A 23,817-nucleotide genomic window follows, 5' to 3' on the forward strand; every position below is an offset into this window, starting at 1 on the left:
GCATCTGATCAGACGCTGTAGCTGCAGCCTTTGATAAGGTCACGGATGACAGTGGAAGCCGCCAGGGCGCTGGGGCCTGCTCTGATCTGCGGGCGCCCCAGCGCCGGTGTGCACATCTAATTGGCTCATTGAGCCCGGGTAATTGGCGGAAACAAAAGCCTGCGTACACACACCGGCCCCCCAGGAAACGAGCCGCCCACCCCTGCCGCGTGTAGCACAGGCGCTAACGATGAGCGCCAGGGTGGAAATCGCATCACGCGCTCAAAGCCCAACCAAACCCAGCGCTGGGAGGGAGGAGCCGGGGGCGGGGCCGAGCCCTCTGACTCACCGGCACGGAACAAAGCAGATTAGTCCGGCTGGACTGGGTACAGAGCGCCGGGAAGCGCTCGCAGGAAAAGGAAATGCAAATAAGCACATGCCCACTAAGAGAGCCTTTGCAAGAGTGAATAAACCCACCAGACTACCTTTCACACAAACACAGCTTAAATCACAACCCCGGAGAAACAGGTCTCTCCTGCCTCAGTCTAGTGACACTCAGTCCAGAACGGCTGCTGCGCGGAGAGGAAGGCTTTCGTTACCGCGCACCGCACCCCCCCCCTCCCCCCTGCTTACCACAAAGGTGAAGGCCTTTGGCGAGACGGCCCTGTAGTCCGGCTCGCAGTTCTGCTGCACGCACACCTCCACCTTCGCCTCCTGCACCCGGTAACCCGTGGCGTCAGCCAGCTGGCACACGATCCTGGGGGGAGAGAGTGGGGGGGGGGGGGGTGGGGGTTAGGGACCAGCCGACTGAACATCTGAGCACCTCGCTCGCCCATCACCGGGCCACTGTTGCCGTTCCACAACACGGCGCAACAGCGCAGGGCGCCAAACCGAGCGCCCCTGGGACACGGGTTCAAGTCCCGGGAGGGGGCACGCGGGGCACAGGTCTTACAAGTGTTACTCCGTAGCTCCAATTTTTCAAAAAAAACTGTAATAAAAATGAAGCAATATCAAAGTCAGCAGGGGTCGCGCCAATCGGGTTCTGAAAAGGTAAAAACTGAAAACCAGAAACTGGGGGGAAAAAAAAGACAAGACTACGGCAAAGCGAACACAACCACTGGAGGCGACGCGCTCTTATCCAAGAAGCATTCTGCTTCACGGATGCGCACTGGACTGTTAATTAGCCTGTTACAGAGCGGGGGAGGGGGACGGGGGGGGACGGGGGGGGGGGGGGGGGGGGGTGATTAATTAGACCGGCTTGGGCTGCTTTCATGGCTTCGATGGCCTTTGTTCCTGCCGCGAGTTATTAATTCCCTCTGCTTTGGTCCGCGCTCCAGGCAGGCTGTTTCAACAGCAGCCCCTGCCAGGTGACGTCACCCTGGACCCGCCGCTCCCGTGCTCTGCCCGCCTCAGACCCAGGGAGCCCAGGAGGACCGGCACAAGATCAATCCACGGGCCCGTTATTATCAATGCAGCTATAACGCTGGATAACCTCGTGAGCATCTGAACAGACTGAAAGGGGCTGCAGTATTAACCAAAAACACGAGAGGTGGACACGATCGCCTGCGTGTGGAAAGCAGGAATGGAAGGGGAAGTGCAGAAGGCGCACGGCCTCTGACCTCGTCGCGGAAACCCGCCCGCACAGAGCACGCTTCCGAGAGACCCTTCCGGAATGCTTTCTCTGGCGACCGGCGTAATTGTTCCCCGCGCAATTAGGGCGGAGGGAGGGATGCGGGCAGGAGCGTCTCCCGGCAACGGGCCGGGGGGAGGGTCCTGGACAGCGCAGTCCATGTGGCCCAGGGGGGGGGTGCGGCGAGGCACGGAGGAGGACGCGGGGGCGCATTCCCTCGGCTGCGCTTTTGGGTGTCAGGGAGGAGGTGCAGGCGTTTGGTGCGTTCAGTAATCCCTTCAGCTGGACTGCATGTGTTCTGTAGGTGTTCAGCAGACACTGAGGAAGACCTTTACTTTATATTTCAACAGATTCAACTGACCATGATGAGGGAGGGAGGGAGGGAGGGATGCTGCAGGAGAAGTGCACAGGCAGGGAGAGAGGTGGAGAAGAGGACAGGTGGACTACTGAGGAAAGGACAGATGGGTGAGACGAGGGAAAAGAAGGAAAAGAGGAGAGGGGCGGGAGGAGAGGAGAGCACTCACTGCTCGGCGCTGATGTACTCGTCCTCGATGGGGTGGCAGAAGACCTTCCCCAGCCGGACTCGGGCCTGGATGTCGCTGAACTGCAGGCCCAGGTTCTCCCCGCTGATGGTGAGCCTGGTCCCGCCCTGCCGCGGCCCCGTCTCAGGAAACAGCTGCAGAGCAGAGAGAGAGAGTCACCTCCAACACCTCAGCCACTGAGCCACCCACCATTTACCATAACTGAAACGCATTACAGTCGTCAGAACACTGACTGCACAGAAACTAGACAAACCAAACACACACACACACACACACAGATAAACATACACATACACAGATACACATACAGTCATGGTTATTCAAACATACTCAGGCACACACACACACACAAACTCACACACAGGTACACACACACTCATAGTTATTCAAACATACTCAGGCACACACACACACACACACACACACAAACACGTTCACTGGAGGCTGGTCCCCAGGCTCATTAATAGGTAGCACACCATCCAATTATTCTATCTTGTTAAATATTGAAAAAAGGCCCTGTTCAGTGCTTTCACAGGCGCGTGCCCATCACGTGCGTGAGAGTGGTCACGTGCGCGAGAGCGGTCACGTGTGCGAGAGCGGTCACGTGCGCGAGAGCGGTCACATGCGCGGGAGAGGTCACGTGTGGGAGAGCGGTCACATGCCACACATCTGCAGGTAGCAGTTTTCAGAGCCAGACTGAGTGGCCGGGCACGGAGTCCGTCTCCCCGGGGAGAGGAAGAGGAAACCGCAGCCGTACGGTCCTGCTCGCCAGAGCAGATGTGGGGTCCCCGAGCGCCTCATCGATGACACAGCCCACACTTTCCGGGAAGAAGAGTCTGTCCTCTTCCCTCTATTAGGAGCAGCTCCCCCCGCACCCCCTCTTTTCCCCACGAGCTCCCCGCACGGCTCGGCTGCCGCGTAGCCTCCAGCCCGCCCGTCTAAAGCCTCCTAACGCGATCGAACACAGGAAGAAACAGAAAGGCGCTGGCTCGAACAGGGGAAGGGGAAGCAGCGCCCTCCGCCTCGGTGTTGGGGGAAAAAGCAGGCCGTGCGCATGCTGAAGCTGAGTCAGGCCACCGTGCCGACGAGGACGCTCGACACATGGGCATCGAACGGCGTAGAGACCGCCCCCCCCGAGCGCTGCGTCGCACCGGGGACACGGCTGCCGGAAGGGGCCGGCAAGCGAGCCGTGAGCCAAACTACGCCGCTCCGCATCGCCGAATCGGCACGCTGCGCGGGCGCCACATCAGCATGTTTGAATGGGCCAGCAAGCCCCCCATTTGGGTCACAGGTCATTTATGCCGGAACTGATATATAATAATATACAGAGTCATGTCTTCAACCCACAAATGCCGGGGGCTTAGTAAAGTAAGTGCACTTATGGACAGACAGTCCTGTCATTTCCACCATGATTACAGTTTGTCGTTGCGGGTGATGTTTTATCTCTAAACGGGGGCTGTTTGCAGAGCGACTGCGTCTCCCCACAGCTGTCGCACCCCCCAGATCCGCCACGGCGTTCTGTAATAGTCTGTGTCTCTTTTTAACCCCTCATCCTTCGAGAGACATGCGAAAGACTCTGCTCTATATAGGGACTGGTGTCACGACAGAGCGTAGCTGATCGCGTGTGACTTCATCATTATAATTACATGCGCTCACATTAGCAAGCCGCGCGGAAATCACGCTGAAGGTTGCGGCTGCTTAACGCTGATGGAACAGGCGCCTTAAGGAAAGAGCTCATCCCAGACTCAGCTTTCAGGCGTCTGCCGCGGCTTCAGACACTGACCTCACAGCAGCTTCAGACGCTAATCTCACAGCAGCTTCAGACGCTAATCTCACAGCAGCTTCAGACGCTAATCTCACAGTAGCTTCAGACACTAATCTCACAGCAGCTTCAGACACTAATCTCACAGTAGCTTCAGACACTAATCTCACAGCAGCTTCAGACACTAATCTCACAGTAGCTTCAGATACTAATCTCACAGCAGCTTCAGACACTAATCTCACAGTAGCTTCAGACACTGACCTCACAGAAGCTTCAGACACTAATCTCACAGCAGCTTCAGACACTAATCTCACAGTAGCTTCAGATACTAATCTCACAGCAGCTTCAGACACTAATCTCACAGCATCTTCAGACGCTAATCTCACAGCAGCTTCAGACACTAACCTCACAGCAGCTCCCGACGCCAACGTCAGAGTAGCTTCAGATGCTAACGTCACAGCAGCACAAAGAGCACGGGAACAGACGCTAAAGGGGCGTCTGCAGGCTCTTTGTCCAGCACCCACACACAGAATGACCCCCCCCCCCCCCCCCGCTGCTCCGGGGTTCAGCGTTCTGCCGGGCGAACGTTCAGGGCGGCGGATGTGTGATGGCGCGGGCAGCGGCTGCGGCGGTAATGAAAGAGCGGTGATTGGGGGCCGCCGGGCGCCTGCAGCTGGCCGTCACTCGGCGGACATGGGCGGGCCCTGATGAAAAGGAACGGCCGGGGCGGCGAAATTACCCCTAATTATGCGCTGATTGTTGTGAGCGCGCCGCGCATCAGTCACAATATTTGCTTTGTCGTCCCACACCTGTCGCTTTATGAGGGACAATTCCGCCAGACAAATGGCATTATCGCCGCGTGGCGCTCTGCGCCGCCCCCCACAGGTGAGGGAACGCGGCGGAGATGAGGGCGGGGTGGAGGGGGGGGGGGGGGGGGGGGGGCTCTCCGCTGCCCTGCTGAAGGGACATTTTACTGCTCAGAAACGGCAGCAGGGATATCAGTATGGTGGGGGTGTACACACATACAGAACCCCCCCACCCCCCCACCACCACCTTTTGGCTCTGGTACCAGGGCCTTTTCTCTGGGTGTGTGTGTGTGTGTATGTGTGTTTTGTGTGTATGTGCATATGTGTGTTTTTGTGTGTGTGTGTTGTGTGTGTGTGAATGTGTGTATGTGTTTTGTGTATGTGTTCTGCATGTTTGCATGTGTGTGTGTGTGTGCGTGTGTATTTGCAAGTGTATGTGCATACGCCTGTGTGTTTGCGTGTGTGTGTATACACACGTTTGTGTGTCTGTGCATTTGATCTCCACGCTCTAGAGTAAGAACTGCAGCTAAACAATACTAGAGGGAGCAGGACCTGGCAGCTAAAGCATTGGCCTTTCACAGAGAGCCGAACCAATGAGGGCAAAGCAAGCTGGCCTTTAATTGGTTTCAGAGGGGTTCTCAAACGCGACTCGGTGCTCACAGACGGAGAGCGAGCGAGAGCAAGTCGAAGGGCGGGGGCCGAGGCGAGATTAACCTCCACGGCTCTCTGCCTTCCTGTTCTGACTGAAACGCGTCAGTGGTCTTCAGGCCGAGAGGAATCTGCAGGAGCCCGTCCAAACAGCCGCTAACACACCAGCCCGCGGCTCTCTCTCCACCAATTACCCCGCCCTCCTAACACGCACCGGCGGCAGCAACTTGAAATACGCGTCCACTCGTTCACTTAACGATTGATTTTCAAATTTACAAATCGTTAGGGCTGCTTTCACTTATTTCAAGGTCACCCAGAACAATTCAACAGGCATTACAAAAAGAAAACTGGCAACAAAAAAAGAAGAAAAAAAAGTGTTTTATTGTTGTACATTCCTGGCACGTGCCATAGCCGCCATGACTAAAAGGCTGTTATACAAATGCCCGTGCCTGAAACAATGCTTTTGCTGAGACGCGTTTTCATAGAAGCAGCTATGCAACATTTGACCTGTAACGATTACCTCAGCACTATTCTGTTCCGTTCCCCTCCCACTGGAGCCAAAATGGCGGCATTAATCAGGACTGTTCTTTGACTAAAGGCCAGCGAGGAGCAGAGAGCTATACTGCTTATCCATCTGTCACCGTCTACCCCTAGCCGCGCCCGGACTCGGCTGCGCTCATAGCTGAGAGAGGGACAGAGGCTGGAGTTCTCGGGTACGATGGGGCCCCAGGGCGTCAGGAAGGAAGGCGGGGTTACCCCTCTCTTCTGGCTTTTTGCTCTTATCCACTTCACTGAAGCTCAGGAAAGGTTCCGGCGCTCACATCAGGACATGCTCACAACAGCGCCGTTTTCTATTTTTCCCAAAATTCTTGGAAATGTTAATGGAAACGGGATTCGGCAGATACGGCTACCTGCGCGGCAAGCGCAATGCAGCCGAAGCGGGCGTTCGCACGGCGAACTCGCCTCAGAGCCGGTGATTATTTCACACCCTACAGGGCAGCGTGCCGCGCGAGAGAGCTAGCGCTCACCGGAGGTACGTCTAACCCGTAGCCCGTGAGCACCTGCGATGCCCTCCGGAGGAAACAGCGTAGCGGGGTAAGCAGAGGAGCTCCAGCCCAGGCGAACCTGCCGCACCCCGGGCAGGACGCGGCCGGCTGGGGCCCCGCCCCCCGAAGGCTCACCACGCGGCCAAGGCCGGGGCTCGGCCCCGCAGCCTCAGGGCCAGCGCACCATTCCTGCGGAGCGCCTTCGCAGACTGAGCTCAGAGAACCGCGCGGGCGTCTTTCCCAAACTGCCGTACGCGTTCGAATGCAGCTGCGCCCACGACAACCTCCGCCGCCCCCCACTACCGCCGCTGCCCCCCACTTCTGCCGCCGCCCCCCACTACCCCCACCGCCCCCCACTACCCCCACCGCCCCCCACTACTGCCGCCCCCCCCACACATTCACAGAGTTTTCCAGCCCTAATTCAGGACCGCTGCGGGTTCTACAGATGTTTTACTGACCGAAGGGCCTAACTCATCCGACCGGAGTCCTGATTAAACTAATTTAGCGCCCATCGTCAGGTCCGAGGGTTTTAGCACTTTAAAGAAATTTGGGGTCACTGAGTCAAGGCTCCCCTCGGGACCGAAGCTGAGCAAGCGTGCGGTAAACTGTCGCCCCTACAATATGGCCTCCCCAGCACCGTTTCCAGCAGCTGCGCTAGAGTGCACGAAGATGGCGATTCTTCATTTCATGCACTGCCTTCTAAAGACGGTGACACAACACTGTGTCATAACTGAATCCATTACACACTCAGCGGAAATGTCAATCCAAGATGAGCTAACTCCGCCATTAGTCACTTAACATCTGGCGACAATGAAAAAAGATGAGGGAGGGAAGAAAGGGAGGCTGGTCGTCACATTTTCAAGACCTCAAGAGGGGGAGGGGAGAGCGGGGTGGGGGGTGTCTCCTGCCATCCAGTTAAATAAGAGTTAAAATCCCAGTTAAGCGCTCCGCTGCTAATGAAATTACGGGCTAATCGGCGCGCTAATAAAGCCTGCGCGCGGCAGCGGCCTTCCAGAGAGCGAGTGAGAAAGAGGGAGCGAGTGAGAAAGAGGGAGCGAGCAGAAAAGAGGCCGCGGCGGAAGGGGGAGGGGCTTCACTCGGGGAGAGCTGCGAGACAGATGGAGGAATATTCGATTAATGGCGGAAGGTGCCGGAGCCGCGCGCGGTACAGTAAAAGTCTTTTGACGCGGGCGGAGACGGCCGCGCTGGAGGGTTTCCAACGAGAGCGTCTCTAAAGGTGACAGACGTCCCCTCGCGCGAGGCAGCGGCGCGCGGCGGCCCGATTCCGCTAGCCTACCGCCGGAGCAAGCCAGGAACCGCCGCTCCACACCGCTTGAGCCATCTGCATTTCGGCCGCGCCTTTTTTATTTAAAAAAACTATGCGTGCTGAAATCGTAACGCTGTGGGTCGCGCCACACTGCCACCGCCCAGACAGCAGCCTCTCCCAGCACCGGCCGGCAGCGTAGCAGCTTCCAAAATCTTTCCGGAATGAGCCGGAACGTTCCCCGTGTCCGGCTTTAGGAGCCAGTCTTCACATTGGCAAAAAAAACAAGTGACAAATGACAGCCGACACAGAAAGAAGCCATGAAACATAGCAATTATCAACATACTTACGGATTAAAAAGACAATCATTACATACCACAGAGATCACGATGACCCCGTCTGAAATAGATCTATACGTGGCAGCCAGTAATGGGTTTACTTTCTGAAATTTTAAGTAGTATGTTTAACACCAAATTAACAGCATCTTATAAAACTGAAGCATTCAACATGACTGCAATAGCAGTGTGATAAACGCGTGTAGACCTTCAAGCAGAACGTGTGTGCAGTTACACCGCTATGAAGCTCAAATAAGTGGGTCTTGTCATTATGTTCCCCCAGGAGCTCCAAAGATGTGTTTCTTCCAGACGTGTGTCCGTAAAACAATGAGATGAGGCCAGTTTGGGGCAACAAGAGGGACAGAATTCAAACTCAAAACTGGAAAAGTGACAGCAACTGGACACTGATGTTGACACCCTGTTAAAAGGCCATCAAAATTTAAATATTTGTTAAATATCTGCCCCGAGCCCACCAAATCTGGACAGCTTCCACACCGGCAATTTACGGCAGCGGCGGGTACTACGAGGTGACCATTTCCCAAAACCGAGTCAAGCGTCCCGTGGTTTTGGGTTTAATGTTCCTCGGAATAAATCTCGCTGTTCCTGCTGGCCCGCTGAAAAAGAATGATCCTTCCTACGAGACGCATTGGAAGCGCGTAAAGTGCTGTTCCCCTCTTCAGCGGCATCTCCGACCGGCTCTCCTCTTTAAAATGGCGTCTCTCCCCCACCCTCTCCGCCCCTAGGGCTCCAGTGCTCGTCACACAGCGATGACTGAATACATTACCAAAGGGATTAGGTCTCTCTGCACTGCTGCCCCAATTACCCACTATCTGGAATTGGTCGCTTTAGAAAATGCCCCCTTTATAAAAGACAGGGAGCTGGTTAGAAACCATTCTAATTCCTCTACCCCGCGCCAAGCTGAATGCTCATATATAAGCAACGCTGTGAAAAATAAATGAAGTGGTTTAGTCACACACAGTGCCAGAGCCCAGGGGCCATGAGGGAGAGGGGCAGGGCTGGGTGCTGGAGCAGTGTCAGTGTGAGCGCGCTCAGTACGGGCCCTGATGTGCACTGACAGCCAGGTGACAGGGCGGAGGAGAGCAGGAACAATGCCCTGGGCCGCCGCCAGCCTCCTCCCAGCGCCACGGCAACCCAGCGCCACGGCAACCCCGCGCAACAGATGGCCTGGACCAACGTCTCTGTCTGTCTGTCTCTCTCACTCGCTCACTCAGACACACACACACTCACACACTCACACACACACACACACTCAATCACATTCAATCACTCACACACACACACATGCACACACTCAAACACACACACACACACACAAACACACACACACACACACACACACACACACACACACACACACACATACTCAAACACACACACACACACACAGATATAAACTAGCACAGACAGACTAACAACTTCATACCTATATAGACCCCCCCCACCCATTCCCTTCTGTCCCTGTATCCCGCTCCTCCGCAGTGGCTCACCTTGGTGATTTTGGGGTGGGTGCAGAGGCTGTTCCCCGAGGCGGGGTGCATCCAGGTGCTCTCCGGGGGGGCGCACTCCTGCCGCAGCGAGCACTTCTTCTCCTGCACGCACCAGCCGCACTCGAAGCGCGGGTCCGCCTTCAGGCACATGCCGCAGCTGTCCCGCAGCGCGTAGCACTTGTACAGGTGAGCTGGGGAGGAGAGAGAGAGGGGGGGGGGGTGAGTCCACCCAGCGGACGCCTGCTCGTCAGCTCAGCAAAAGGCAAGGGCCGTGAACACAGAGACGGGGTGAAGTCTTAACTCCGCAGAGCTGGGCAAGATAGCGAGAGTACCGCCACAGGTGCGGCCATGCTAGCTCAGGTTTAGCTGTGTAGTGGTATTTATTTTTATTTGCAATATTGATTTTCGGTTTGTTCAGCCGACCTTTTCATTATCGGTTATATCATTCTTTCAATATTCCAGAGAGTAACACTGATGTCTCACACTTTTTAAAGTTCCATTAATGTATTTGTGTAGCACGTTTTGAGCATATACAGCACAAAGTGATTTACAGATTTAAAAAAAAAAACAACTTTATTTTATTTGAAAAATGTCATGTAGCGAAATGCAGACTTTCTTCCATGGCTGACCAGCCCAAACATGTGCTGTTTTAGCACAGCGGAGATAAGATGGAAGCGGGATATGTTTGCGGGGGGGGGGGGGGGCCGGACCCCCGCGGGGCTGCGAGCGGGATCGACGGGACGGGCGTGCGCGGGACTTCAGAAGAGAACTCGCGTTCCTCGCCAGCCATGGCCCTCCTCTAATCCTCTCTGTCACGGTGAGGCTTAAGAGTAACCCCACGCTAATTAAACTGAAGTAAATTAATGATGCAATTACGCGAACATTTCCCCGCTACACCAGGGTACATCTCTCTTTTCGCGGGGCTGGCGGAGATGGATGTCTCGGGGACATTTCGGGGGGGGGGGGAGTTGGCGGGAGGGGCCGTGTAGTAGGGGGCGGGGCTTGGGCCCGCAGAGCTAGGCCTCAGGCCTATTCGCAGCCACAGTGCACCATTTTCCCAGTCATATATCACAGACCGGCTTACTGCACTATAGAACAGCTGGTAGTGTAGGCTGCAGGATCAAATCCCAGATGGAGCACTGCTTTTCCACCCTCGAGCATGGCTTAATTGCCTAAATTTCTTCAGTAAATATCAAGCTGTGCAGCAGTATGTAAGAATGTAAGTTGGCCAAGTCACTCTGGATAAGGGTGCTGGCTAAGAAAAATACTACCACTACTCCTGCTAGTCCTACCACTACTAGTGCTAATGCTATTCGTACTGCTACTACTACTGCCACCCCCCCCCCCCCCGTAGATACCCCCAGGTGGCAAGAGCAGCACATCTACATTCGTTACGGGCGACGCGGTGCCCTAGCGAGGATGCGCCGTTTCAAAATGGAGCTCTTCAGAGACGTTCCGCTGCACCTCGTTCGGCGGCATCTGCGGCCCGCGGGCGGCGCGTGGAGGCACCGCGTTCGCCGGTCAGACTCGCGCGGTGGAGCCGCCGCGGTCGGTAATTAACTCCACGCGCGTTCGATCCTGCCGCTTCTCCTCTTCAGAAAAGGTCAGCGAGCTTCGCTTTTATAGACACTCAGGAGGCCCCTGACCCGCGCCGCGGCGCCCCCCTACGTCATCACGGGGAGCGGCCATTAGGAGAACGACACTGCTTCACTGCGGCCATTAGGAGAACGACACTGCTTCACTGCCATTACGCACTGTGGCTGTTAGGAGAAATACACTGCTTCACTGCCATCACGCACTGCGGCCGTTAGGACAAAGACACTGCTTCACTGCCATCACGCACTGCGGCCGTTAGGACAAAGACACTGCTTCACTGCCATTACGCACTGTGGCCGTTAGGAGAACGACACTGCTTCACTGCCATTACGCACTGCGGCCGTTAGGACAACGACACTGCTTCACTGCCATTACGCACTGCGGCCGTTAGGAGAACTACACTGCTTCACTGCCATTACGCACTGCAGCCGTTAGGAGAACTACACTGCTTCACTGCCATCACGCACAGCGGCCGTTAGGACAACGACACTGCTTCACTGCCATTACGCACTGCGGCCGTTAGGAGAACAACACTGCTTCACTGCCATTACGCACTGCGGCCGTTAGGAGAACAACACTGCTTCACTGCCATTACGCACTGCGGCCGTTAGGAGAACAACACTGCTTCACTGCCATTACGCACTGCGGCCGTTAGGAGAACAACACTGCTTCACTGCCATTACGCACTGCGGCCGTTAAACACGTCCCGTTACCTTTCCCCTGCCACACCTCGTATCCACGCTGTGTAAAAAACATTCAGGGAGATCCACCGAATAGCCTGCAAAATCTCATTAGGCCAGGATACAACCACAGATTCACATACGCCTTTGTGAAGCCAAGATCACATTATTACCGCATTCTCTCTATCCAAAGCACCTGCTATGCAGCACTACTTATCAGATATTAAGATTGCCGTTCTGTAATGCGATAGCAAGGTTGCCCAATCAGCTTTCAGATCCGTATCCCACTACAGGTGTGGGTGATTAGTAGATATTTTCCAGGAGTCCCATTCGTCTCCACTCTCGCCCTCTGTTACAGTGATGTGCATCCTGAGAGTCTTTAAACGGCGACAGGAAATTAACAGCCGATTAATCGACTGACAGGATATGAGGAACACCAGCTGAGAACGCGCTAGGTGGCCTGAGATTCATGGCTCTCACTGGTCATTTCCTCTTTCCCTCCACTCAGACCAGGCTCCAAACTGTAGTCAGAAAGTTCCTTGGCACGTTGCCGTGACCACGGTGAGAGCAGGTGAACTCAAGGGGCGGAGTCAGAGGGGTAGCAACGGCAACACCAGATCCCCCTCCCCCATCCCCATCCTTGGGAGCTTCTGACTGGGAATAAGCAAACCAGTCCCCGACCCCATGAGGCACACTGAAAACCAGCAGGATCTGGATCAGGACCGGAGATCCTTCATACGTCTTGAGGATGTTCATATGTGTTGAGGTTTGGCAGTAGCAGAAGAAGTGGGGGGGAGGGGTTGTGAGGGGAGTTACCTTGGATGTTGTAGGGGTTGTCGATGACAAAGTTTCCGTTCCACACCACCGACAGGTCCACGGGCAGGTCGCTGATGTCATTGCCCTCGTAGTCATACTAAAACACAAACAGATACACAGACCCAGTCAAATCAGTGCACGGGTACAGATCTCCCTCAACGCAAGCAAAACCTGAACACACTCGCGCAAAACGCAGCTCTGCTTCACGATCACTTCATTTTGTTTTGTGTATTAAGACGTGTGCCCTGCAGAGCCCAGGCAACAAACAGCAGAGTTTATTTTCCCTCCAAAGTCAACTGTTGTCAAGGATTCTTTTGAAAGAAGTTTGACACAAACTCCTTTTGGAAAGAAGGCGAGGGAGAAGCTCTTCCTCCGTCCACGCGCTCGGTGGAACGCCTCACTGGAGGGACGCGTGCGGCTGACCGGTTTGCTAAACAGCGCGCGCTTCGCCGAGCTCTGACTCGGACGACGCCGGACGCCATTAAGTGGCTCCGGTTCTTCGCGCTGGCTGTCTCCCTGCTGTCAGCCACGGACCGCGCCCTGCCGCGGGGCGCCCGCAGTCGCTCCCCAAGACTTAAAAGATTTAAACGCCTTGACCCTGTTAGAGAGCAGGTTTTCTTTTGGAATGTTTTTATCTTCAGAATTCTAAGTTAAGTGTTACAGAACTCCTTTGCTTTCAATTACCAGCAGTGATCGTTAAATCAGCATTAGAATGTTCAGTTAACAACGTTCTAATCACACATTTGCGATCCTACACCTTGAAGGGTTAAATTATGGCGTGCCGTTGCGTGGGGACTACATGAAGTGGTCCTATATGAACGATGCATCCTGGGAGGATGGGTGATTGTCAGGCTGAGTGAATCACTTGATGGGTTCAATGGCTTGTCATCAAACATTACGCTCATATACACCGTCTGCACGTACTCAACAATAAGTCACTTCAGTACCTTCAACAAGGCACCATTTTCTGCTTATATTTATTTGACAAATACATTAAAGTATGAACAAATGAATAACACTCAGTAGAAACATTTCTTGCTGTGTATTCCGAGTGCAGTCTCTACAGCCTCCTTCACATGCTATTTATGACCTACTTTAAAGGGAAGTGAAGTCTTTTTCCAGTCAGAAAGTTTCTTAAACATGTCAGGAAGTTTTGAAAGAGCCGGTGGCTGTTCTGTAGATTTTCTGGCTGAGTCCCCCGGCTCAGCTTACTCTTTTTTTTCCTGAAGAGACACGCGCTCTCTTCCGACTCCCCGAAACACCTGATGCACGCGTCTCCCGGGAACAAGGGGGGGGGGGGGGGGCGACCCAGAGCTCAGCAAGGACGAGCCGGACCACAACCCGAGCCGGGGTGGGGGGGGGGCAGTGAACGGAAGGCCAGCTTCGCACAAACCAATCGCATCCAAGGCCTCGCGGAGCTGGAAGGCTTTGACGATGAGGAGACGCACCCGTGTGTTGGCGCAAAGCCACACGCAGACCTGGTCATTTTTCCATTAGCAAGAGAGCGTAGCCGCCGCGCCCTCTGCTTCCCTGCTCTTCACAAGGGTCGAGGTCACAGTAGGGAGGCTCAATCAACATGGTGTTTGGGGGGGAAGAGAGACACTCTCTTCACAAATAAGAGGTGACCTCCGTCCCTCTATCACATACGCACACACAACACACACATGAGGGGTGCAAAAAAAATAGAAGAAGCATTTTTTCCCTACAGAGGTTACCACTGATAAGGAATGATGAGGTGTGAAGCGACACACAACCTGACACACAAACACAAACACTCAAATGCACATGAGCGCACAAGCTCTCACACAAGTACACGAACACGCACGCATGCACACATGCACGCATGCACGCACAGGCAACAAGAGTTCAACAGACAAGCCCGGAGAGAAATTTCACTCTGATGAACATGTTGACCAGTTTCTTAACTAACTGATGACCGATGAAACCTCAAACTGGCGCTGCGAGAGGACCGCCCTGCACTGTCCCAGCCCGGCAGGAACACGTCAGCCCCGCTCCAGCTCTTTCAGCTGCCCGCCATTTCGCCGTCCTCCGGCCTAACGTCACCCGCCCTTCATCTACAGGCATCGTGTGCTTCGCGGGAACCTCTGCCTGGGCCAGCCTGCGCGGCTTTTACTGTGCACTTACTGAACACGCTGGGCTCATTCATACAGCCCAACGCTGCTGAAGAACCTTTCAGCGGCTCCCTACCTTTTAACACCTTTTTCTCTCGGAAAGACGCGGAGGAGAAGAAAAAAACAAGCATTGTGACAGGGCGGCTCGAGGGTGCAAGAAAACAAGGAAAATGCGTCTTAAGAGAAATCTGCTCATCTGAAGGAGCACTCCACTTCAATATGAGTTTATACAAGGCAGAGAGAGAGAGAGAAAATGCAAAGGGGGGAGAGGGAGAGAGAGCGAAAGAGAGAGATGGAGAGAGAGACAGAGCGAGAGAGAGAGGGAGAGAGAGAGAGAGGGAGTGAGAGAGAGAGAGAGAGAGAGGGAGAGAGAGAGAGAGAGAGAGAGAGATGGAGAGAGAGAGAGATGGCTGGTAAATCCGAATTACCGAGTGGAGGCCATTAATTTACACATGAAATAAGTGGCAGAATTTAGCCGTGAAGAGCAATGCTGAAGAGTAAGTGAAATTGGCATTTTCAATTTGTTCTCTGACATGTCTCATTTGGCCCCTCCCGCCTCCTCCCCCACCACCCAGCCGGAGCTGTCCTAACATTTATTAGCAGCCTGGACCGAGTCCCTGGAGAACACCCCCCCCCCCCCCCCAAAAGCCTTCAACCCCTTCAGCACTGAAGGGGGGGGCATCTCCACAACATTCACACTAATACAAGCAGGTCACTTCTGTGCAGACATCCTCCTGCATGCAGACAGAATCACGCTTGCAGACATTTTCCTACATGCCAGTATGAGCAGGCAAGAGCACACAAGCCCATACAGATGCACATACACACATTCCCATAAATCCAAATACATGTTTACACACATGCCCAAACACACAGACAGTGCAAGCACAAAGAACATGTGCAAACACACACATTCACAAAAGAGAAAGGCACACATATAAACGCACGCACATACACATTGCCGCATACGCAAACACACACACACACACGTCTCTCGTCCTTCATTTCCTCTTGCGAACCTCCATCTCCATGCGTCACCATTGCTCTAATACATCTCCCGCAGCGTAATCAAATGTGTTCTGCTTCCTGATGCGCGTGCTCTCCCACCCGCCCCCCCCCCCCCAACCCCCACGACCGCAGAGACCACCCAGCACACCAGGGAACCGCAGCTCATCCTGCATCAGGCCAGAAGAGGGGGGGTGGAGGGGTCAGCCAGTCACAGTCAGACCAGAGGTCTGCAGCCTCAGGGAGCCCCCCCCCCGTCCCCCCCTACCCCCCCGCCCTGCTCCAAAACAAACGCCACGCGCGTTTCCCTGTGCCACGCCCACGTGGGCAGCTCCGTCCTCGCTGCGTCAGGCCTGAGCGCGGGGCCCAGAGCGATCGGAGCGTCAGGCCTGAGCGCGGGGCCCAGAGCGATCGGAGCGGTCCCTCTCCTCCGGACCAGCCGAGCCGCAGACCCTGGCCGCACACGGTTGTTTACACCCCGCAGCCTTACGCCAGGCGCCCCCCGCGACCCCGCCGGTCAGCCCAACGCGGCGGCTGATTAAACTTTAAAGCGGGCGCCGGTGTGGGGAACCTGTGTTTTCTCAACACGCAAAAACTCGCTCATGGTTTATTCACACGCTTGTTACATGGCAGCAATACCATGTGGTGGGGGGGGTCGGGGGGGGGGGGGGGGTTGGGCTGACACTGGAGAAGCAGCGCTCCCTCTCCAACTGAACACCCATGACACATTCTGCGCCAGGCAGCTCCCGCGTCCCTCCAGAACCTTCTGTTGCCGTGGAAATAGAGGCCTGAACGCAGGATCTGGGTGACGGCACGGCAGAGATGTCAGGCTTTAAGCCTAATTCCACATTCAATATTCATACACGAGTAACACAATCAAAAACTATTGCATTATTTAAATTAATTAAAACCCTTCTGAAGGTAAGAGAGAGGAGGAGTATTTTTTCAAGACTATAAATAAAATATTTGAAACCAGTCAGAGAAACAAAAAAGTCCATTTCCTGATTAGGTGGGAGTACCCACCCACAACACAGACACACACACACACACACACACACACACACCTCCAGATGGTTCAGTCTTAGCTCGAACAAAGATGAACAATAGCACACTGCTGTCTTAATGCCAAATCCCTTTTTACTCTCTAATAGGAATTATTTTCTGAATTCAGCCTGAATTTGTGTGCCGAAAAAATAAATTCTGATGAATAGCTCGTTAATTCAGGCAATGTGTTAGATGCATTTGCATCGCTAAAATATTCAGTGCACAGTTTAAGTCCAACTGTGTGTGTGTGTGTGTGTGTGTGGGTGTGTATGCACATAAAAGGTATCCTTTAGATTAAATAATGGACAACAGCAATTAACAGTGATCTTTCCAATAACAGAAAAAGCGAGTTCGAGACAGACTGAATTGCCAGCAGTAGAATGTAGTATCTTCTGCTCTCCACTGCGCCCACACTGAACCACACTGAACCCCACTCCACTGCTGGGCGTTCGCGGTGTTGAATTTGCCGTTTCTGCTGTTCTTGGAAAGCTCCCGGCGCTAACTGCCAGTCGCATGATACCTAGCGGCGACGCGCCGGACAGTCTGCCGAGCGCCGCCGGCGACGGAGGTTACCCGCGCTGCGGCACGGCACCCGGGCGACGGGGGGGGCGATCGCTTCCAGAGCGCGGAGACGGCGGCGGCCCCCGCGCAAATTAGCGGCCGGAAGGCACGGAGAGAGAGAGAGAGAGAGAGAGAGAGAGAGAGAGCCCTCCCGAGAGACGACGTAAATAAACAAATAACCCGGAGCCTGGGAAGGATTAATTAAACATGGGGAAGGGGAGCGTGTTCCAGATCTCCTGCTCCTGCTCGCTCTGACAGCGCCATAGATCAAGGGAGAGAGTGGGGGCGGCGCGGGGGGGGGGGGGGGGGCGGGAGCGCTATCGCGGCGGAGAAGATGCAGAACCTCTCCAGCCGAAAAGTGCCGACGCTACAAAACGAGCCAGCTGCCATTCCGGAGGAGAGCGAGAGGGTGGGGGGGGGGCGGGGGGGGGGCGGGAGGGAGCGCCTTCTGCGCGGGTCACACCGAAACAATTAGTCATTCTGAAGGTGTACCTGAGCGAACGGCCCCAAAAATAAACCCCTCGCCAGAGGGCTCAGCTTCCCCGCGCGGCGAGCCTCCCTCTCCCCCGCGCTCCCATTGGCTGTTCGAAGGGCGGGGGCGCGTTACGGCCAGCGTCGTCCCCCGGTTCTTTCGCCTCCTCCGAGCGCCCGTTACCTCTCGCCACGGCAACGTCTATCGGGTCCTCGGAGCCTTCTGAGGCGACGCCCGGGAGGCCCTGTCCACGTGGGCCCAGTCTAAACGCTCAAAAGTATCCGCACGGGCGCTGTACTGCCCCCGCTCACAGGGACCAGCGCTGCCCGCGCGGGCCCTGCCCCGCTGCTGCTGGCCACAGCTTCTCACAGAACTACATAACCAGATCATACCTCGCGGTTACGCAACGCGCTGTGATTTTAGGATTTACGACCCCCACAGACACTCACGCCAGCTGTAAACAAAGCCGGTGACCTTCACGGTCTGTGTATCCTTTGTGGTCTGTGTATGTGTAGCTGCGCTGAGAGAAAGCTCGATGCGAACACAGCGGAATGCTGTTAGTGTTTGCGCAACCGCAGCTGGAGCTCCTGGCCCAGTCTCTGCGTGGGACACTGCGCCATGAAGCAGCACGTCTGCGCAGGGCTCTCCATTTCAGCTTTGAGCGACGGCGTTAAGAGGGAACAGGAGGGACCAGCAAGATGATAACTGACTGACCTGTTGACAAACTTATGGTCATACATGCACACACACACACACACACACACACACACACACACACACACACACACACACACACACACGTATACACACACACACACACACACACACACACACACACACACACACACACACACACACACACACACACACACACACACACACACACACACACACACACACACACACGTATACACACACACACACACACACACACACACACACACACACACACACACACGTATACACACACACACACACACACACACACACACGTATACACACACACACACACACACACACACACACACACACACACACACACACACACGTATACACACACACACACACGCACACACACACACACACACACACGCACGTATACACTCACACACATACACACACACAACACCCAGAAGCAGGATCAGGAGCCGCCCAGTAATCCTACACGGGATTAATGCGGGTGGTCGGACGGGATGGAATCTGCGTCTGGTCACAATGTGTTGCATTATGGCATTATGGGAGGGGACTCAGCGGGATTCCATCAGGACTCCATTACTGCAGCACGCTGAGGGATTATCAGCGGCCATTTAGTGATGAAAAAATAAATATCAAAAAAAGAGAGAGAGGAAAAAAAAAAACTGCTAGCCTGCACAAACTGAGCTAAAGAAAACCCGCTCCCCGCTCCGCACTGCAGGATAACATTTTGAGAGGGAGAGGGGGGGGGGGGGGAGGCGACGTGACCAGGAGCAAGCGCGCCTCCCTTCTCCCTAACTCCTCCTGACAACTTGTCGTCTTTTAACTTTGCACTGATCCAGCTAATTAGAGTGAGAACCACGGGGGAAATTTACATAAACCTGACGCCAGGTCTTTCCTTTTTACGGCCGAACCAGGGGGGGGGGGGGGGGGGCGAGCGCAGAGGCTGCCATATGCTGATAGGCCGGTCGCAATTAATCCTTATTTAGCCGGGACAGCGCGTGGGAGCGGAGTGCCTCGTCTCCTGCCCAGCGCAGGGGCCCGTGGGCGGGGGGGCGCTAGACAAACTGGGGAGGGAGGGGGGGGCAGACGAGGGGAGAGAGGGATGGAGGAGGTGAAGGGTAAGGCTCTCCCCTGCTCTGCACCTCTCCTCTCATGTGAACGCGGTAAATGCAGGTGCGGTCCGAGACGGGCGAGGGTTCTGTGGCAGGGAGCGGCGTTTCACGGGAGAGAGAGACTGCTGCTGGACGAGACGCGTGTTTACCGCTAATTAAGCTGGTCTGCACCGCTGTCAGGCAGTCTGCAGCGGAAATGCTGGTGTTACTTCCTTAATGGGCACTGACGGTTTTTTTAAAGTTCTGGAAGGAAACCATCAGTCCCTGTTAGTCCAAAGTGGCTCTCTCTGACTGTTCAGGGGACTTGTGTGGTGAGGTGAGACTTGTGGCAGAAGAAGTCTAGAAATCTGCACCCTGTGACAGAAGCACACTGGCTGTGGCCCTGCTATCTGTACTGAAGGTGCCCTGTGTGGCCCTGCTGTCTGTACTGAAGGTGCCCTGTGTGGCCCTGCTATCTGTACTGAAGGTGCCCTGTGTGGCCCTGCTATCTGTACTGAAGGTGCCCTGTGTGGCCCTGCTGTCTGTACTGAAGATGCCCTGTGTGGCCCTGCTATCTGTACTGAAGGTGCCCTGTGTGGCCCTGCTATCTGTACTGAAGGTGCCCTGTGTGGCCCTGCTGTCTGTACTGAAGGTGCCCTGTGTGGCCCTGCTATCTGTACTGAAGGTGCCCTGTGTGGCCCTGCTATCTGTACTGAAGGTGCCCTGAGTGGCCCTGCTGTCTGTACTGAAGGTGCCCTGTGTGGCCCTGCTATCTGTACTGAAGGTGCCCTGTGTGGCCCTGCTATCCGTACTGAAGGTGCCCTGTGTGGCCCTGCTATCTGTACTGAAGGTGCCCTGTGTGGCCCTGCTATCCGTACTGAAGGTGCCCTGTGTGGCCCTGCTATCTGTACTGAAGGTGCCCTGTGTGGCCCTGCTATCTGTACTGAAGGTGCCCTGTGTGGCCCTGCTATCCGTACTGAAGGTGCCCCGTGTGGCCCTGCTATCTGTACTGAAGGTGCCCTGTGTGGCCCTGCTATCTGTACTGGAGATGCCCTGTGTGGCCCTGCTGTCTGTACTGAAGGTGCCCTGTGTGACCCTGCTATCTGTACTGAAGGTGCCCTGTGTGGCCCTTTATGACCGTGGCTCCCCTAATGATGCTGAAGGCAAGGACAAGCTTATGTACAATGAAGCTCACTGGTCTTTAATCTCAAGACCCCTGAAATGACCTCCATGTGGCTGAAGACCCCAATCCGACAAAGCTGCAGCATTATTAAATCATAATGGCATTATACCCTGGATCTATATAACACGTAGCTAAAATATAATGAGAACCAAGGATGCTGCTCTCATTCCCCCAGAAGTCCCCAGACCATAGTCTGACAACCCCTGAGACCACTGATCATCACAAACGCTTAACCCCTTAAAAAATAAAATCAATAACAGCCAAGTTTTATTTGGGCTGAAAGCTGTGGTGTTCTGCAGAAAGGACACCCGACAGGGCATCATCAAACCAGGCATCAGCGCAGACACGTAGACCGCACAGCCGCCAGCCTCGCTCTCGCACAGCCGGGCCCAGCGCTGCGGGAAGGCTCGACGCCATCAGACCCGAGCTGCAGGTGATCACACAGCAAGCCGCTCTCCCTCACTCCGACACCCCCCCCCCCCTCCCCCAGAGGGAACCGCACACCCGCTACAGCGATGCCCTCCTTTTCTCCTCCGATTCGATGACCTCAGCTCTACCCCCCCCCCCCCGCCCCTCTCTCTCCCCGTCTCTTGCGGGGTCCAGGGGACAGGCGGTGATGCGCGCTGGCCGTCTCTCTCACGCCCGACTGCAATTCATCATCATTTTATCTGCGGCCGCTTTAATTGGATCCCATCAGGCTCTCCTGATACTCTCGCTCGCTGCTTAAAAACAGCTGCTGCTGAGATGGATGCAGAAGATTCCAGACAAGATTTTTTTTTTCTCCACCCCCCTCCCCCACCTCCACACCTCCACCTCCCCCTCCTGCGCTTCTTTCGTTTTTTCTGAAAGTGAGGGAAAGTGGGTGATGGAGGAGGCTGGCCATTTATCAGCGGGGAGGTAATGGTGTAGAGCCGCTCGCGATATTATCTGTCCCTTCTCATTCCGGACCCTTCCGCGGGTGCCGGGGGGGCCGCGCCACGCCGCGCGCTACTGTACCCTCGCCCGCGAATGAAATTCGGCTCTCCGGCTGCGCGGCAGACCGCGGGGCCGACGTCTGCCCCCTCCTGCTCCACCTCCTCCACCCCCCCCTCACCTCAACATGCTCAGCCAGATCTAGGCTCTGCCCCCCGCTGACCCAGAAGAGCTGACCCCGTTTCTTTACTTCACAAACCACCACAGTTCTGTTCCAAACACAACAGCAATGGCCTATTACCAGAATTACAGGAATGCATTTACGCTCCATCAATGAAACTGCCAGGGTCCGGTTGGAGAGGTCATCCCCGAAACTTGTAGTTATGGTTAGTCTTGCCCGTCGGGCAACGCGACGCCGGCTCGGGTTGTTACGGCGACGCTCGGCGTGCGGCAGAAGCCACGGGGCTGTGTTGCGCGGCGGGCTGTGGCAGTGCTAAACTGGCGCGCTCTTCCTCTGCTCGCGCGCGGAGGGAAAGGAGGCTCCAGAATGGTACCCGGCGCGTTCCCAAACAGCGCCCTAATCCCCCCCCCCTGCCCCCCTGCAGCCCCTCGGAGCGGGACTACGCAGTCCCAACATGCCACTGTGCTCCAGCGAACGGGCCTAATTACACAGCACCCTGGCAGGGGCAGAATCAAGCAGCCCTGTTGTCCCGTTCTAAACTGATCAAGCCATCGGGATTCACAGACTCTTTCTCCTCGTGTTGGTTCTTGATAACGATTTTGAGCTAGATGAGGGCTGGGTGATATATGATAATGATAATTATAACAGCAATAACAAGTATCGCCACTGAGCAGCCTATCAGCTCTTTTTACTGTTTATTTTCCATAACCACACCTGATACTGCAGTATCTGAAATGCTTCCGGGAAAATGCCTCACTACTGGTGTCTATTGAGTGTTCATACAACAGCCAATCAGCAAGGCCACGTAGCGTCCGTGTGATCATGTGATGCATTTGTTCAATCACATGGCTATGCTTCTGACTGGCGGTCATATCAACACCCTACAGATGGGAGTGATGTCATTTTCACCCCAGAAGCATTTCATAGGACCTCTGAAATCTGGAGGTTCACTTACTCATCAGGTATGATTACAGAAAAAGACCAAAAGGAGGATGGTGCATCTTACCCTGGTGATAATTCTTAATAATTGCAGTTACAATTTATCATCCAGTCCTACCAGGAGTGGCGGAGACTTGGGGCCTTGTGTAGGCTGGAAACTCAATTTAGTGCCCCACACAGTCAGAGTTCTTTAATTGAAGCACTGGCACTTCAAAGGCCTAGTTTCTGCACTCTTAAACAGAAACAGCAAAGGGTTTTTCTTAACGAAACTGCGTGGTGTGTCTCTCTTGATGGAATTGACGTGACCTGACTTACGCTAAACTTCCACCGTCATTTCACACACGCGTGCACGCGGCAGGCACACATTCACACACGCTCACACGCACTCACACGCGTGCGTACACAGAGACGCACGTGCGCACACACACAGAAAAGCACGACGAGCAGGCTCTTCTTCAAACAGAGAGTGCAGTCCGCAGTGTAAACACACAGATGAACACAGCCCCTCAGACCCTGGAGACCGGACTGCTGAGCTAACACACAGAACAGAACAATACGCCATCTGTGCGCTGGAGTTCAGGGTGGGCGAAAGTCAGGATTAACATCCTCTTGTTTAACCAATCGATTAGCAGGAACCCCCCACCCCCCCCCCCCCCCCCCCCCCCCCCCCCCCCCCCCCCCCCCCCCCCCCCCGCCCTCTCCTTTCCTTCCTCCACACAAATTGGTCTTTTTCCACCCGTTCTTGTCAAAAATCCAATATCTATTAACCACTCATGATTTCCCTGTCTGCTGGATTCAGGAGTACATTCAGCATCTCAGATGAGCGGACAGCCATTTACATCATGCATTAGTAATGCGGGTGGGAGAGAGCCAAGTCAACTACCACTAAGAACCCCCTTCAACAGCACACTGGCTAAGGATCCCTCAACACCACACTGGCTAAGGATCCCTCAACACCACACTGGCTAAGGATCCCTCAACACCACACT

General features: G+C 54.9%; 1 protein-coding gene across 1 annotated transcript in view; it reads right to left on the reverse strand.

Moving 5' to 3' along the window:
* LOC118211024 (plexin-A1-like) overlaps positions 1 to 23,817 on the reverse strand; it is a 97,758-nt gene that overhangs the window by 35,984 nt on the left and 37,957 nt on the right. Inside the window, exons 7-10 of the mRNA XM_035387729.1 lie at positions 12,613 to 12,709; positions 9,521 to 9,711; positions 2,134 to 2,285; positions 613 to 736 (exon numbers count right to left, since the gene is read on the reverse strand). Coding sequence (XP_035243620.1) covers positions 613 to 736; positions 2,134 to 2,285; positions 9,521 to 9,711; positions 12,613 to 12,709 — 564 coding nt within the window. The remainder of the gene's footprint in view (positions 1 to 612; positions 737 to 2,133; positions 2,286 to 9,520; positions 9,712 to 12,612; positions 12,710 to 23,817) is intronic.

This window comes from Anguilla anguilla, chromosome 13 (genome assembly GCF_013347855.1).
Source record: "Anguilla anguilla isolate fAngAng1 chromosome 13, fAngAng1.pri, whole genome shotgun sequence".
In the NCBI taxonomy this organism is placed as follows: domain Eukaryota; kingdom Metazoa; phylum Chordata; class Actinopteri; order Anguilliformes; family Anguillidae; genus Anguilla; species Anguilla anguilla.